The following is an 18,548-nucleotide window of genomic DNA, read 5'->3' as shown; positions in this document are numbered from 1 at the left end:
TACAAGTATACATTAAGCAGTGGCTCCCATGAGGTGCAGCACTGAGAACATTAAAGTTAGTGTATCAAATAGGCAACAGGCAATAAATGCACTGTTGCGCTAGGACAAATTAAATGTAGCAATTATTTACACAGAAAAGGTGAATTTTGAATGTTTTTTGCTAATCCTTGCTACTGTAAATGGCTCTGACAACATGTCACAACCCATTAACAAGGCGGTGCTATATTTCTGCAGACTGAACAGTTGCTTTCATACACCCGTATGAGTTCCCACTACTCACACTAGCACAATCATTCAAACTAAAAATCACGCTAAGACAATGGACATTTACCGGTGTGCGTGTGTGTGTGCTCGGGCGTGTGCGCGCATGTGCATGGGCGCTCTGCCTTGAAATATACGCTCAGCCTGTCTTGCTCTCTCAAAATTAAATTGATCTTTTCATATTCCGATGAATGGTATGAGTGGCATAAAGTAGGTGAGGGTTATAAGGGGGATTAACAAGTCTGAGAGGGCATGAGCAGGGAGCAGGTGTATTTTGTAAATGGAGAGAAAAAGAATAACTGGAAATGACAATATAAGAAGAAAAGAAGAAGGAGCAACCGTTGGTCGGTAGGTGCCTGCAAGTCTCCATGGCAACATCAGGCGCCAGGCTGAGCTACTGATGACATCACACCTGATGAAACACTGCTTGTGGATAAATGCATGTGCCCTGATAAACAATTAAATGACATAGCAGGGGGCAGGTGAAGAAAAGAAGACTAGTAGAGATGGGGAGATAAAAACATGCATCAAAAGTTTATCACCTTGGGCTGTATGTGTGTGTTTGCTGTCATTCACTTCCACTGATGATGTCATAAGTTCCCACAAGCACTCCTAGCCACCCATATGAGACTTTGAAAGATCTAACACATACACATAAAAAAAAAAACTAATAGACAATCCTAATTACTACAAAAGACGGATAATGCACAAGAGCTCCAAAATAATATAATAATATAATAATAAATAAAATAAATAGTTCATCCAAGACTACATTTGAAGGGTCACGGCTCTATGAAGGCCAATCAAGTCCTTCCGCTATGTGTACAATGGAACAAGATGTTTTAGTTAAATGATGCATTCAAAATAAGGGAAGAACTAATGTCACAAACAATTTCTGTTAATCAAGAGAGGCGTCTCAATATTTCTCCTCCATCATATGAAATAATGGGAAGCTAAAATGTTCTTCATGGGAAATATTTAATAATATGAAGGTGGGATGTAGAACAGTGAGTCAAAGTTCCATTAAATGAATGGGGCACTGTAGCGCAATGCTGCACTCTGCTGGCTAATACATGTATAATAAAAGGCATGGGTGCCGGAAAGGGATTTTTACTATTCACATCAAAACAATCTGGGAGCAGACAACTTTGTATCCTTACAGTCCATGCAGTGTATATAGACAATATTATAGTGTAATGGTATGCATCATATTCAGTGTAGTGATAAAAATAATATATCATATATTTGCCCCTTCCTGATTTCTGATAATTTGCATATCTATTACACTTAAATGTTTCAGATCATGAAGAAAATCTTAATATGTCACTAAGACAAATCATATTCTTTAATAGAAACCTATCTGGCCCTGTGTAAAAATGTAATCCATCACTCCATTAGATCAAATGAGTCTCACATCAAACTGTGCAACTGTATATTTGGTATCAAGTGTGACTAACTGATAAATAATAAAATGAATAAAATAACAGTTACAAGGAAGGAGCTACGCACCTTAAAAAAACCACATTAAAGCAACGAGGCAAATTACTTGTTTTGTCTGTAGACCGAAAACATTTGGTTTTGATAGCAAAAGACGAGACGGCAACAAAAGTATTAGAAGACGTGACTGACAAGGTATGTTGTGTTGCCCAGGTGTGTACATTGTCCATTGTTACTTAATAAATAGTTTATACTCGTTAGAGGGGTAACCGACATGAAAACGACAAAGTTGTCTATGGATGGAACAACTACTGTGAAGCTGAGAGAATCTGGAAAAAATGAATCAAAGCAACCAATTGAGATGGGCTGGAGAAGAAAGAAACCAGTGGTGACCAACTTAGTGACATCAGCAACAACCCCCAAAGAATAAGTGTGAAGGAACCTCAATCTATTATTTGCAGAAGACATCATGAACAAAAGCAGGACAACGACCCGAAGCACAGAGCCAAGACAGTAGTGGCTTCCGGACAAACATGAATGTGAATGTCCTTGAGTGGCCCAGCCAGAGTCCAGACTTGATTGGCTCATACATATCAGTGTATACTTAAGTACATACATGAGGTTTTGTATTTAGAATTTAAAGGAGGAAAAATGCATACTGTATTTTGGAATAAGGCTGTAAAACAAAGACTGAAGTGCAGTGTATACTTTCCAGATGCACTGTGTGTTCATCATGTAAGATTTGTACTTACATAGTACTATATCTCTAATAATAAAATTCTGCATTAGGTGAGACAAAATGTGTATCAAAGTGGCGCTATGTGCATAGAGTGTCTTTTAACTGAGGGGGGTGCTACATTTCCACAGAAGAAAGTTGCTGTGTCAGGTTTTTGGATGAATATGTGTTATGTTTATGGGACCACGATAAGAAAAGGAAGTTACAGAATTTGTCACAGGGACCCGCAGGCCACTATTATTGTCTCTTTTGTGCAATGTTGTTTCCTGTTATTTTATCCATTGCCCATTTTAGGACATAAAGTGAAAAGGAATCAACATTTTCTTTTGTTTTTGTGATCTTAGATACATATGCTCATTTATCACACTGACATGTCTGATGATGTGTCTTAAGAATTTACACTACGGCTATTTGGTTTGGCGGTAATGGCTTAAAGGTGTGCAGCACTACAACCATAAACGCAAATCCACTGTTTTTTCAGGGGGTTTTTTTCCTCACCAATATTGAATGACATTTTATACTTAGCAATGCAGTTAGCCACAAAGTATGGCGCTCAAAGCACATTTGTTGGCAAATCGGTTCTGAAAGCTATGGAGAGGTGCTCGCCACATATTGCGCAGAGTGGGCTTTATTTGTGCATGGTAATCACCTATCACCGTAAATCCATATTTCAAATAGGTATTTTGGTATCATCTGTGAAATTCACCTTTAGTTTTCTTCTTGGGCATAGGCTCTTGTGTTGAATGCTCACTAGGCTTTTTCCCCATTGCAAATAAACTTTTACCAATAATCCCTTGGTTTTCGCGGTTAATGGGGACCAGGACCCTCTCTGCAAAAGGTGAAAACTGCTAAGTAAAGCTGTACTTTATTATTATTATTATTATTATTTATTCCATATTATATTTATTTGTATGTTTTATTTCGGGGGGGTTTACGCAGCTATTATACTATTGCGAACCCCCTGACAGTTTCCACCCTCCTAAATACTTGTTACACAGCAAATTTAGCTTTAAAATGCAAAATTAATAGTAAATAAAAGCTATGTTAAAGTTTTCATTTTTAATCCTAAAATAGTTCAGATTAAAAAAATATATAATAACGTACCAACTGACTATTTGTAACCCTTAACAGAAACAAAAGTTAAATGAGTTGTCTCAGGCTAGTCAATAAGCACAAACGAAGGCCAAGTTAGCACACAGGCTAGCGATGTTAGCACATCACTGTCTCTGCATTAGCGCTACTGTGTTTGCATTGGCTGGACTGACTACATTCATGATGACATGCTCATAATTCTGTATGAGAACCAGTAAAATGTGTGTCCTTCAATTTGTTGTTTTAGTACACCAAAAACATTTACTACATGCCTACTGCAGTCACCACACTGACACGATAGACATGTTTCTTATGACTGACGTTTTCTCTGAATGAATCTAGTCTGGTTTTCAGGCTTGCGCAAAGCTTGTTGATGAGCTGATCATTTCAATCAGGTGTGTTGGAACAGGGTAACATATATAACAGGCAGGATAGAGGCTCACAAGGACAGGACTTGGAGACATCTGCTTTAAGTACTGACCATGAGTCCTAAAACTTACTGCGACACTTGGCACAGCGTCCTTTGTCATATTCCAGCAGGTCAAAGGTTCGGCTTCGCTCACTGATCGAACGCCTCTGACCACTCTCCCTCAGTCGAGCTGCCTCTTCTTTGGCGTACACCCCCAGCTCCTGGGTGTAGCGCCCATACATCTGAAAAAAGTCATAGTAATATTAACTAACACGTTTTTGTACAGCGTGACAATCAATATTCCAAAAATATGTCAATAATATGAGGATCACATGACCACGAGGATTGTTCCCTTACCTAATTTAGCAAATGACCATAAATGTGTGAGTTGGTTACATAAGCAAAGACGGAGCACCAAGGACATACCGTGTGCCATTTTGCTGCTTTGGGTGAGATTACAAAGTGACCAGAGAAAAAGACCAGAGAGACCATTAGAGACAATGCCTTAACTGGGGGTCGTAGGTCTGATGAAATAAAATGAATGAAATACATACAGGGCTGTAAAAGCACACAAACAAATTCAGCATGAATTCCAAATTGTACACCACCTTAAAAAAAAACTGTACAAAAGTCATTAAGTCAGCAGTGCAAGAGACAGGAAGTAGCAAGTTGAGCACTCCACCTAAACCACCCCTCCTTCCTTCATGCTAGTGGCCAGGAAGGGGGGCACCAGTCACAACAACAGAACAAAGGATATGCAGACAGGTAAAAGCTCACAGTGGCTGATTGCAGTAGCATGCAATTTGTTGCGCTTTAATAAACACATGAAATGTCTAGCCTTTTTTATGAATATTAAATATGAAGTTTGGTTTGTGACAACATTAATCAGACGTTTGTCCACTTAAACTATTTACCGCACTGCTACAAAATGTGGAAGAAAAAAAAGACTGATACTCCTTGTTTGGTCTTGCACATTTCAATGTTTTGTGTCATAAACCTTTTCTGGTGTCAGTAAAAATAAATGTCCACGTCTCAAAACACTCACATCTCAAATAATCATTCCCAATTGAAATGAATGGGAATGCAATGAATCCGTTTAAGCACTCCCAAAAAATTAAAATAAAATATATTAATTTTTTAACACAAATATCACACTCAATAGTATTGTTTATGAAAAAACACAGTAAAAAAATGGGTATCCACCAAACCTACAAAATGAAAATATGGGCACAAAATATGAATGTAACTAATGTTTTCTCCGTATTTGTTCTTTTTCTTCTTATGTGGAGTCTATTGGCAGTTAGTAAACCGTCTTAATGGCGTATTACTACCACCATGATATACTGGCACTGATATACTGTGTATACACACGATAGACCGATATTGTCCTTCCACTACAAGGAAACCAACGTGAATCGATGTGGGCTGGATATTGTGAAGTGTACTGCGGCCATCTAGCGGAGGAGGGGCGGGGAGTCCGAAGTATCTCAAATTTTGCTACTATGGCAAGATATAAAAACAGTCAAGTGACATCTCATCTCTCAAAAAACCTTTGAGGGTCAAAACACTCCTATCCAAGGCACTGCTGTACTTATCCCAAATTGAATGCCTGTTCAGACATACAGTATACGAGAACAGGAAACTGGTGGTCCACAAGCCCCATTTGTTGGATGCCAATGTGAATCAGGTCCGATTTTTGATACTTCAACAACCCGTAGGGCAGGGGTCACCAAGTCCGGTCCTCAAGGGCACCTATCCTGCATGTTTTCCATCTCCTCCTGTTGCAACACACCTGATTGAAATGATCAGCTCATCAGAAAGCTTTGCAGAAGCCTGATAACGATACAGATCATTTGAAACAGGTGTGTTTCAGCAGGAAGAGATGGAAAACATGCAGGATAGGTGCCCTTGAGGACCGGACTTGGTGACCCCTGCCGTAGGGGAATCTTATAAAGCTTGACACACTTTGCAGTTGCCCACAGCGTGTGAGCAAGAATAAATTTCCTGGAACCTCGGTTACGATCATGAGTTTCTAACTTATATGGTTAATGCTTCACAAACAGTCACGGCATCCAAGCAGAACTTGGTTGTGATTTCGCTCGCGCAGCGCAAACATCATTCCTCCATGCATCAGGTATTTCAGGTTATCTTTGTTTTTTGGGGGTTTGTTTTTGCTGTAAATTAGCTGTCAGTATGGCTGCAAAGAAAAAATAGTTAAAGTGCTGTGTTAAATAGTTAAAGTGGCCTAATTATATATCTGTTGAAAAACAAGGAAATAATGAATAAACAATAATGGTGATGTTGCTTTTGATCTCAAAACAGTTTGGTCAGGCGAAATCTACCATATTTTCGGGGAATGTTTATCAAGTTTATGAAGTAATAGAAACTGGATCCAAACACATATGAACTTCATCTATCGACTTGGCCTACTCCGGCTCAACAAAATCCCTCAAAGCTAGCATCTGACCAGGAGGGGAAAACAATCATATCCAACCAGAACAATGGCTTTGTTGTGTATACTCAGAAATCCTCAGCTGAGCCTGCTCTCTTGGGTTTGTTGATCCAAGATGAATATGATGTCCTTGACATTACCCTAACCAATGTCCTCAAAGAAAGGACAGGCGAGTGAAATCATTCCTGTATTGTCGCTGTCTGATGAAAACTGCATAGGTCCCTTTTTTTAATGAATTAATGAAGTCTGATTGTGATGCATCACAAAATATTGCCAATACATTTACCAAATCAAAACATTCCAAGTGAAGTACATTCTAACGTTGTTACCACTTGGTTTATTACAACAAGTGACTATGACTTTATTTCGGTGAACACATAAATGTACTACAACACACAGCATTGGCTGCTGCTATGAATTCTGAAAGTGTAAGCATATTAGAGGTGCACACTACTGTAAGGCATCACTTAAAGAGATGGGCAACTTAAATGTTGGTGAGTGCCACAATTTTAAATTAGTGCTACTGGGCGGCCACATAAAACCACACACTTCTTAACCAGACACATGGCAACAACGCTAGGGCTGCAAGATATTGGGAAAACATGCGATATGCGATATTCAGGGTTTTTCCTGCGTTCAAAACTGCGATGCGGCCACCTCCAGCTAATTTTATACCTCCCCCCCAGCCAGAGCGATTGATATTGCTCCACACAGCGCGATTAATTTTCCTCTGCGGCGGCAACATATTTTAACTGCAGTTGCAGCATTCGCCACTTTGGAGGCGCTAAATCAGGCCTGGCCAACTTGCGTCTCCCTTTGCCCGGTTTCATGTGGCTTTTAAATTTTACGGCGGTGCCGTCGTGACGTCAGAAAGCGTTTCCAATAGGAGAGGGGCTGGCAAGTGACTTAGTGCTATTTTGGTGGACTTATTTACAAGTAACGGCATGAGGACAATAGAGGAAGCCTTGATAAGTAAAGTGCATTTACGGTATTAACATACAATAATATGTGTATTACTGTATTAAAGATACATCTTGTCTCCTCTTGATTTTCCTTTTTAAAATGAGCAAAGACTGGGCTTTCTTTTGTAACAATGAAAGATACATTTTGTAAACCAGTGGGAAAAGCCTCACTTTTTACTTCTTGGTCGGCTGCTATGTCAGCGCTTCTAAATATTGGAACGCTGTTGCACGTATGACAAAGGAGTTGTCGGAACGGGGTGATTGAACCGATGACATTCAGCAAGCGAGGTACCAGGTACGTGCATCTCACGCATGCACTTTGACGCAAATGAGATGGAGGGAAAAAACGCTGAGCAGTGTTGCCTACCAAGTTCAAGTTCAAAATGGGAGGGGAAAAATAAAATAAAATCAGTGGATAACAAAATTGTGGAGTTCAACACACAGGACGTTTTAACACAGTTTTAGATTAATGTAATGACAACCCCACAAAAAAACAAACAAAACAAAAAAAAAAAACAGCAACACCAGCACAAATACACAGCAAAACTAGCAGATCTTGTGAACTCTTATGGTGGGAGGTTTTCTGCAGGTCATTCTGTCTCATATGTTTGCCTTCATATGAGCAAGGCCTCAACATCTTCAGCGCTACTCGAGTTCCCTCGATGCAAACATCAATCAGCAATTTTCCAAAGGGACTGAACTTTGCAAGCACAAATTGCTTCTCTTTGAAAGGTCAGGCAGAAAAGTAGACACAGCAGTTCCCGAAATCACTTGTTTCAACTTGCTTCTAAGTTTGAACACTGCATAAGCTAAAAGGCCATGCAAAGAAGGGGAGTTTGTGGATATAAAACTGCGATGCGTCTGCGATATGAACGCTCATCCGCATACATCCAACCTATACGTCATCAATGTGTTTGGGTGTATGGGAGGGGCAACTACTGATAGTCATCTGTGAATCTGCAAAGTTGCTTTGAGTAGCAGCGTTGTATTTATATTTGACTTTAAAGTGGACATTTGTGGTGACAGCAGAAATGCAGCCTGCACTTTTCAGTTCATATATTTTGTAAAAATAAAATAGCAAATGAAATTGAAGCAAATTGAAGTCATTATTTTGAAAATTACATTACTAACAAATTCCCATTTATTTACATTGATTTCTGGACAGTTGGTAGTCAATTTGGGCTGATCCACGACATAAAAAGTGGCTTAATTGTTAACTGATTTTTACAACTCCGGCTCATTTTATCCATGTCACAAATCTCTATTCAAGAAATATGGGTGGTGTGACTGAGTTTGTAACATATCTACATTGTGTAACTTGATGATGTCAGGTTTTGGACAGGTTTGATACTAGTTTGGCCACCATGTGCATGTCTGATGTTGCTCAACATAGTCCAAGCAATGTTCAGTGACTTTGTGTGAATGCTCAGACACATGGAAAATTAGAAGGAACATTGGCCATGTAGCATTAATGCTAGCGGCGTCTAACAGTTGTCCTCTACAGTGCACCTTTTGTACCATTTCATTGCTTTTTTTTAATGCATCAAAGGTTCTGTGAAAATTCATTAAGTCAATCAGGAATTTAAAGAGATTGGCCATAGACACCAGATATCCACTTCAAGTGCCAGAATAGAGAGTGAGACCATCGTACAGAGTTTTTAATCTCTCCTATATTGGTGCATGGAGGGATCTTACAGTATGCTGGGAATCCCTATACAAACAAATCAGTCTAGGGCTAGGCGATATGACTGAAAAGGACATCACCTTTGTAAAATATTTTTAAACACAGATTATATATTGTACAGGTTCAGTGCTAATAAGGCAATGAGCCAAAAATATGCATCATGTATCAAACCAAAAACGGTGTATTATTGAAGCTGAAAAAGGGAACGGTGGAAGGATGTACAATAAATAAAGGTTTTTCAATGCCCCTGTGCGGCACCCTGGGAGGCTAATAGGAAAGTATTATGTGTTTGTGCCAGACTGCCATGCCAACCTTCAAGGCCTCTCTTTCACTCACCCAGAGCTGGACAAATAGTCCGACTAAAAACAGGATGGATGAACGACAGAAAAGTAAGAGGCCGAAGAAGCCACAGGAGGTACTTGAGCAAACAGCATGAACTAAGAGTAGCGATGAAAAGAGAAGAGTACACAAATGCAGAATGTGTGAGAGGGGATTTGGGTGATTTAGCATTACCAGCAGAATTCATGTGAGCTGAATATACGTTTATCAACATTTCAGTGGAAGGATTGTAGAAGGAACAAAACCAATGCTGTCATTGGTAGAAGAACAAGACAAGACCTTCAGACCTGCCCCGTGCCAGCACTGTGTATCCAATTTGACGAAAAGATATATCACTGTGCAAACACATCTAGTAACCAACAGATTTATACCCAATCTTATGCAGAATGTTTATTTTATCCGTTGAATTAATTGATTTTTAATTAATTTACATTTAACTTTTTATTGGCGCTTATGCAAGTAGCCTAGGAACAACTGTTTTCTTTCCCTAATAATAGGACCAGTGACAGAGGCAGCTGAGCATTAATCACTTGTTGAAACACTTGAAAATGTAAAATGTATCAATTTATAACCACTGTGAACAACTGGGGTACATTTTGAGACAATTTTACTGTAACTTTTTGTAGATTTGTAATTCTGTCTCTTATAAAAATATTATAGCAGAATATACTGTAGCAGTGTGTCGCAAACAGGACAGACATTTATTATTTTGTGAGGCTGTGCACCTGCTCAGGGGCATGCTGTTCTATGAAAGAGTAAATATTGTGCTAACTTTTGTTCATTATCTCGCCAAATATACTGCAAAGCAAGTTGTAAGAGAGCATGAAAAAGCATTCCGCTCTAAATATTTGTGTGTGTGTGTGTATATATATATATATATATATATATATATATATATATAAACAGAAGCATTTTGGGTAATGGTGTCATGGCTACCCGAGTTAGCGTTAGCAACAGAGCCCGAAATTCCGACCGCATTTCACAAAATTACTTAATATGATGTAAATCTCCCTTTCATAGCGGCAGTGATAAACGAGTATCTAAAAAAGAAGCACATTGTGGCTGATGCGCGATGTCATTTCTTACATTGGGACAGTCATTTCTGGAAGCTAGCTTTAGCATGCACACACAGGCTATGTGTGAGTCTCATGGAAGGCCGAATGCATTTCCTGTTGTGTAATGCTAACATATTGTAGCGTCTAAGTTGAATGCCCATTCATCTTAATTGTCTTTATTAATCTTTTGTACATAACTTAAAGAATTCTAGCTGTAAGATACCTTATTCTTTAACAATATTACACACAAGTCAGAGCACAAGGAAAAGAAAAATGGGCCGACCGAAAAGCTTGGAAGATTGGACTTTTACTATTTCAATATCCCTGCCTTTTTTTTTTTTTTAGGTCTCAGTACCAAATAATTTGAATCAAGGCATAAAAGAAAATATTACTTATTATACTCTGATATTAAACCACCACACACACTTAACTCATTCACTGCCATTGATAAATTTGTCTTTTCACATTCCAGCCATTCAATCCCAGGAATTTATTTATATTTTTTTAAAATTTTTTCAAAGGTTACGGTAAAAGAGGATCTGAAAAAGGCCTGGCAGTGGATGAGTTCACAACTAAGGTTTATTACAGTGGGAAATTGAGCGAAATGTTAATACCCTCGTACTGTTCATGAATTGAATAGGTTTGTTCCACACGTTATATTTTCCCTTAGTGACCCAATAAAGACTTTCCTTTTCCAAACACAATACTCATGCACACCATGTCAGAATGAGGACACTACATCAAGTAGGAAAGGTATTATGTCAAGATCAATAGTCTTGTTACTCTCATTCAATAACCCATTAAATGAGCAATAAAATCCTTTGTCAGAGCATTGCAGCCCTTCCACAAACTCAATATTGCCTGTGGGATTTTGAAAAAGTAATACACCAGTTTAGAACACGCTGTACAAAACCTTGATTCATAGTCTGGTAACAAATGTGACATGGATGAGAATATACTACTACCATTAAAAGGCTTTCTAGGTATAAAAGAGTGTTGCAAAAAATTATTACGATATTACATGTTGGTATAATTGGAATAAAGTAATTAGTATAGTCTGAATCAATGGTTGCAAAACTTTTTGTCATACTGTGAGTAGCCCGTCACTCTTCCATTTTTAAAACTCGCCTTAAAAGGCATTGTTACTCCATGGCTTTTGAGTCAACATGAGACTCGGCATTATCAAAAGCGCTAGTGACATTGATTACTTGGTTTCGGTATTGGTGAGTACTCAAGAGTTGAGTGCTTGTACTGTTATCAGTCTGAATAAAAGTGGGACTGAACATCCTTAATCATAAGTGTTATTGTAGTATATTATTTATTACATATACTTTGTTTCAATCAATCATGGTTCTGGTGATAAAATTAAGTGAAACATAAGTAATAGAACAAACATGTAGAGACAATGGAGTCCCAGTGAGAAAAGGCGTGAGATGGAGGCAGAAAAGGCGGGGGAGAGAGACATTTGCGCACAATGACTCCCAGTGTTTCTCTCCGTGTCTCTTGCACGTGCTTGATCAGGATGTGGGACAGCGCCACCATGGCACTGCCCTGCACTGGCCCCAAGCGCACACACTATCTGTAAAACCCATCACTCACATCAGACTGCAAAAACACAGCTGTGACAATAACAGGCCACAGAAGAACTTGTGGAAAGCTGTAGCCAGTCTAAAACACTAAAACGGAAAACCTAAGGACAGAAAGCAACCGAAAAGCGAATTAAGACTGAGATGCTGGTGGAGATATTCTGACAATACTGGAGAGGTGGGAGGGTGGGCGAGTGAAATTTGAGCATCACAACATGATTACAAGACCATGGAGTGAGAAAGAAAAAAAAATGGAGACTATGAGAAAGTAAAATACCCAACCAGGTGAGAGGATAAACAATAGAAGACACTCTAAATGAAGGCTCACAAATTCTCACGCACACTCAGACACACACAGAGAGGATTCAGAGGACTTACAACGAGTTAGCCAAGGAAGGCTATGTGCGTGATTATCTTTTTATTTAACAAGGTTGGACGGGCTTGTACCCACTGAGAAGAATCTCTTTTTCAAGAGAAACCTGTATCATCCATTGTTTGTTACACTGTTTTTCTGTTACAAAATGTTGCATACTACACTGTCTCTCCATTTATGATGCTAGATTTGTTGTGTCTTTGAATGTTAAAAACAACAAAGTAATTGATCATTAAAGTGGAAGTCAACCCCCACAAATCTTTGCAATAATATGTTCTCTGCACTTTCACTAGTCTAAACACGGCATTCTGATTAATACAGCGCTTGTGGAATATGAGTTAAGTAGGAATATGAGTTAACCTTTTGCGCTTCAATTGGTAACGACCAATCATGGCTCAACTGTTTTATGAAGCTTAGCCATGATTGGTCGTTATCTGAGCCCTGAGCAACTGTGACGTCATTTTCAGTCGACAGAAGTGACAAAATGGCCGCCCCCCGAGATGGCTAAAAACGGGTGGATTTTGCTGCTTAACTCATATTCCACAAACGCAATATTAGTCAGAATGCCATGTTTCGACTAGTGAGCCTGCATAAAACATATTCTTTTGAAGGCCATTTTTGTGTTGACTTCCCTTTCATTTTCTCCATGAGGAATTTCAATCAAATGCCCATCCATACTCAACAGTTTTACATCGTCAAACAACAGTCTCACACACATGCATGCATGATTGCACTCTCAAACACTACAAAAGCTTTTTCATCTTAATCATGTGCCTTAAGATTAGCTTGGTGAGATTTACACATATGCACACGTACGCACGCAAAAAGTACAAAGAGCTTGCATCACTGACAGGGCTGACACAGAGAAGACCGCTATTTGCACTTTTATGGTTAATTTAGAGCACTGGTGTCAAACAAGGCCCGGGGGCCTGATCCAGCCCATCCCATCATTTTATGTGGCCCCCGAGAGCAAATCATGTGCATCTACTGCATGTTACTTCCTAAAATATGTTCCGTAATGATAATTTTTCAAAACATTGAGATATTGCAAACAGTTTTTGTGACAAAACATTTTTATTGCATTGTTCAATAGTTGAACAAATTATTTTCAATGACTTCTAATTTCAAAAGTAGTTATCTGTCCATTGTTTGTGTATATGGAATAATATAATGGTCTAATTACAATGGGTTTGACACCACTGACTTTGAAGCTTCCATGAACCTAACATATATATTTTGGACTATGAGAGCAATCCCGATTAACTATAGAGAACCCACACACGTACAAGAGGTGACAGTGCTGAACAGTGAACTACTAAGCTTCCTGTTTAAGAAATATTTGTAAAGAAAAAAAAGTGTCAAGTGAGTTATAAGTCAGCATTCTTGTCAAGTGAGTTATAAGTCAGCATTCTACACCAGTGGCTCTCCAACTGAAAAAAAAAATACAGCAATCCTAGCATCACCATCGTGGCCAACAATAAAATAAATAATAATAAAGCCATAAGTATTTATCAAACATCAGCAAGAGGTTTTATTGACTTATTTAACATTATACATGTTTGAACACTAACATTGTGCTTAAACATGGGCAATAAAAAAAGCACTTTAATGGTTCAAATAAAATATATTGCATATGAAAGTTACAGTACATGTAATTTGTAGCAAAGTATCAGATGCAAATATATTGTACAAAAAAAGTTAAATACAACGGAACTGTAGTTAAGCAGTGATTTTTCTTCATGTACCACTAGAGGGTGCTCATGTCATGTTGGTACCACATGAGAATCATTGTGCCATACAGTTAAGTGTCAATAACAACACGTATTTTAAAAGACCATCAAATCGAGAAACAGAAATAACTTTGATAAATAGATTCTGTATTCCAAAATGCACGAGTATTTTAGATAAACAAACAAGGAATATTTCTGAATGTGCCTATTTGTAATAATCTGCTAATCTGTGGAAACGTGCACACTTAATGAACTGTTAGCTACGCAAGATCATATGATTCCAAGAGCGACACTGGTGGGAAATAACACGGACCAGACTAATATGTGAAGCTAAAAAGGAAAAAGCTTCCCTGATGACTGTCTTCTTTGTGTGTTTAGATAACGTCTCTTTATCACTTTATGATTTATGGTTTTTTTTAGTCACAAGTGGACACATTTTCCAGCACGCGGTCAGTTGTTGTGGAAAGTCGGTGGTTAAAAATAGATAGCATGTCATACTATGTCAGTTCATTTCTATTTTCAAACGTCTTCACAAACACACCGATATTCAGCCTACATAGTAAATGTAGGCGACGAGGTTATATGCAGACTATGTATGGGTTTAACCCATTTAGGCCAGGAGTACATAACTTAATTTCTACCACTAAAGCCGGGAGCGCTGTTGCATCTTTCTACCTTTACAGCTGGGAGAGTGTACATCATTTGTTTTTAACATATTCTCCGTCTTTTAGCCAATGAAATGCATCAGAATATACATGTGATGGTGTCATGAGCCCTCGCAGGATGCCCTGGAATTTTTTTCGAGCAGTAATGGCTGATCGACATTGGGCACGTTGTGGTTGATTAGTAAGTGAACTCCGAAAAACTAAAGACAGGGTTTTGCACCATGGTCAGTGGGGACAAGAAAGTTACGCTAACAAACAAACAAAGAATAAACAAAAACACACTGTAGTTGTGAAGAAAAAAAAAGGTGGTTGTTTTATTGATCTCAAAGGGGCATGTGCATGTCTCCAGGAACAGTGGACATGATTACACTGAATACTTCGGTCACATTCCAGCGTACCTTTGTTTCACCTTATCTTACCAAGTTATGCACAGTTCAAACAATCCAACTGCAATCAATCAAGTTAACACGTTGGTGATTGTTTCAAAGCTACAGTAAATCCAGTTCCCTGAATGTGTCAAATCAACATGCAGTTAAATATGCTCCTACAAGTGATTCAAAAATAATGATAATTTTAAAAAACACATCTGAATGCCTCTCTTTGTTCTGATTGCATGTTTTTTAAATTGTTTGACCAACACAATCTGAACATAACCTGCAGATGGAATGCCTAATATACTTTAACTGTTAACAAAGTACAATATACTGTGTCAAAGTCACAAAGAGGTACTTTCATACAATACTTTTACCAGAGATGGGCATTCTGTCCCAGGGACGGAATGGTCCATCCGTCCCGCTCTGACAGATACCCAATTTGGGGACAAACGATGAGAAGTTTTTCAAAAAGGACGGAAGTGGGTTTTCATCCGTTGCTGTAATCGTCCCTAACCGGGTCAAGTACCGACTGACGTGTTGTGTTTGGCTCTTTTAAAAAGAGAGACCACTATTTTCTTCTGCGATACCACGGAGCCGAATGCCTGAACAACACTTTTCATGTGTTCCCTGCAGTAAGACAGGCATAGTTTGCCCACTAGTGGTTCAACACATGTAATACCATGGATTAGGCCACAGGGCGGCCATGTTTGTTTTTGTTTTTTTTAAAGGAGGAGCACATACCTTATACCTTTACATGCAAAGTATGTCTTTGACTGGGACATCTCTAGAGCGTAAAAAATCTCAACAAACAGTCATTCATACTCATACCAGTGCCGCCGACCCGCCGTACACATAAAGCTACGACCCGGAAGTTGAAATCTTTTGTTCTCCTAAGAAATATTACGTTATTTTGAAATTATTTTTGTTGTAGAATAACACAATGAAAACTGAAACCCTATTGTGTTATAATGCAAAAGTTTTGCAATAAAACACAATAGTATTGCGTCATAAAGCAATCTTAAATATTCTTGGGACGTCACCTGGCGGGCACCGTAGTCACGTTTTTTTTTTAATAAGCCTAACTTTATAAGCCATGATGCTATTTCACTCAACATAGATGTTTTTGCAGTATGTATGTGCTGTACGTAAAACACAATGAAGAAATGTAATGCCGTTGGGAGTACAAAAAAGCAAATCAATAGAAATTAAAGGGTGGATCCACTCCAAAGCAAACATGTTAATAGTCTAGTCACACAAACACACACACACACTAAACTGAGACCCAACAAGCAGGCTTTCCAACAATGTGTCTGCTTGTTGGAAGAGGAGGGGACCTACTGGAGTATAAATCTCTTTTCCGAGAGACTTAATTGGGTCAAAAACAATGCTAACTCCATTCTGGCATGATTTTTTTTAAAAACAGTGAAGATAAATTTGAACAATTTTAGCAGCACTATTTTAAACTTACTTTCTTTAGACCTAAGGAATATTTTGACAGACAAAACACTCACGCACACACACACACAAACTGACTACATTTTTGAATACTATGGTGTTTGAAAAATTGAAAATGTGAATATCAATATTATGATATGTACTATGCAACACTATAGCGATATCGCAATATTAAAATTGTCTCAATATCGTCATTGTATTGTTACAATATTAAAAGCAGCAAATCTCAGCAGAACACAGCGTTGTAAACTACATAGCCGATATTACTTTGCGCCACTCAGTAGTCTCAATTTGGCTGATTCCGATTCCTCGAATCTGGTTCCTAACGATTCTTGATTATTTGTTATTTTTTTCCATTACCCACAATGCTTCTGTTTACATCACGGATGTCCCGGATTACCACTACTGCGCATATGCGTTGCAGACAAGGCAGGACATGAGAGAGCGCCTATACTTAACATGGCATTGCGAATCGATTCTTTTATTTTATTACATCGATGCATATTCCAAGCACCCGGAAGTTTCCTCCTAAGATAACCTTGCGTTATTTTGCATTAATTATTTTATTGCGAAATGTAAGGATGGAAGCGCAAGGACGGACGGGGTTGGAGGACGATTATATTTTATATTTTGAATAAGGACGGTGGGACAAGGACGGAATGGTACCAAGGTTGGAGGAATTAGGAAATAAGTGACGACTTGAAAACCGCCTTCTTTTAATGAGGAAAATGACCGCGCTCTCTACAGTTCTATCCATGTTCGGTCGGAGTCACTGGAGGGACAGATTACAAACTCTCCATTGGAAATCATTGTACTTTCATTGCTTATCACGTCCAAAAACGGTGATCAATAGGCACCAAAATTTTTGTGGACATCCCTACTAATGACCACTTCAACATATCAAACCTCTCCGTGGCTGATTTATGTGAGAGTAAGGAAATGTGGAAGTGAGCAGAGATACATAGATTTAGGCTGGGACAAGCGCACACTTCTTCTTTGCCCAAAAAAAAAAAAAAAAAGCTTCTTTGCTGATCACGGTTTGGACGGGCGAGGCAACACCAGTCAGGATATTTACAGAGACTGAAGTGGGAATGAGTAGACATGCACATTTATTTGGATGAAGAATGGCCCCAGTTTTTCAACCTACAATACGCTGTCCAATTTGGAACGTAACAGCCGAAATGGTGTGTTCCAATGCGGCCACACTCGGCTGAAAGCACATGCCGCTCCGCGATGATGGGCACGTTCAAGACAGCCCCGGTGTTCAATGAGGTCTTAGCTCACTCTCACGCTGAAGTTGGCGATTGCAAGCGGTATCTGACAACGTACGCGACTGCTTGGGAGGCAACCCCACATCGATGAAGGTCGACGCAGGCTTAACGGACAGTAAGGAGCTAATGTTGTTGTGCTAACGCCTTTTGTTTTAACGGCCTGAAGAAAGTTGTCTATTAGACATGCTGTTATCTTACTGTTAGCCGGGGAGGGATGAAGATCCATGCTTGCCTGATGGCTACCTGCTGCTCGCTCACTCGACACGAGTTTAGCGTAGCTAAATGTCCGAAATATAACAAGTCGGGGTTCATGTGCGCATTCATTCTCTTGTCCGTTTCAGCCTGTGTATGTGGAGAAGCGATCGCTATGGTATTTTTTATTTTTGTGGCGGTGATCTTGATGAGCTCACATTTGATGTCAATAAATCCAAACTATTGTACAAAACACTTTTATACTTTCACAAAAAAGGGGCGGGACAATTTTTCATAAATCTAATCACAAAAAAAGTCCTTAAATCACTACAGAGTCTTTTGGGGGGGCGCATTTTAGTACTGATGTCATTTTTACATGCAAAGCTATTATATATGTGCAAATGTTAACGTCATCCAAGTGTCTTTTTAATCCTCTTTTTTTGTACAATATCTGCATGAGTGCACAATGATGAAA

At 38.8% G+C, this 18,548-nt stretch overlaps 1 protein-coding gene across 2 annotated transcripts in view; it reads right to left on the bottom strand.

Annotated features, from left to right (window-relative positions):
• Positions 1 to 18,548, bottom strand: part of clcn2c (chloride channel 2c) — a 94,117-nt gene that overhangs the window by 65,050 nt on the left and 10,519 nt on the right. For both annotated transcript variants that reach the window (XM_086035625.1, XM_086035624.1), the window contains exon 2: positions 4,027 to 4,177. In XM_086035625.1, the coding sequence (XP_085891751.1) occupies positions 4,027 to 4,177 (151 nt within the window). The remainder of the gene's footprint in view (positions 1 to 4,026; positions 4,178 to 18,548) is intronic.

The sequence above is a fragment of the Filicampus tigris genome, chromosome 7 (genome assembly GCF_054856515.1).
Source record: "Filicampus tigris isolate MCC_2025a chromosome 7, RoL_Ftig_1.0, whole genome shotgun sequence".
Lineage (NCBI taxonomy): Eukaryota > Metazoa > Chordata > Actinopteri > Syngnathiformes > Syngnathidae > Filicampus > Filicampus tigris.
The sequence above is the reverse complement of the archived record's forward strand: the minus strand, read 5'-3'. Positions and strand labels throughout refer to the sequence as shown.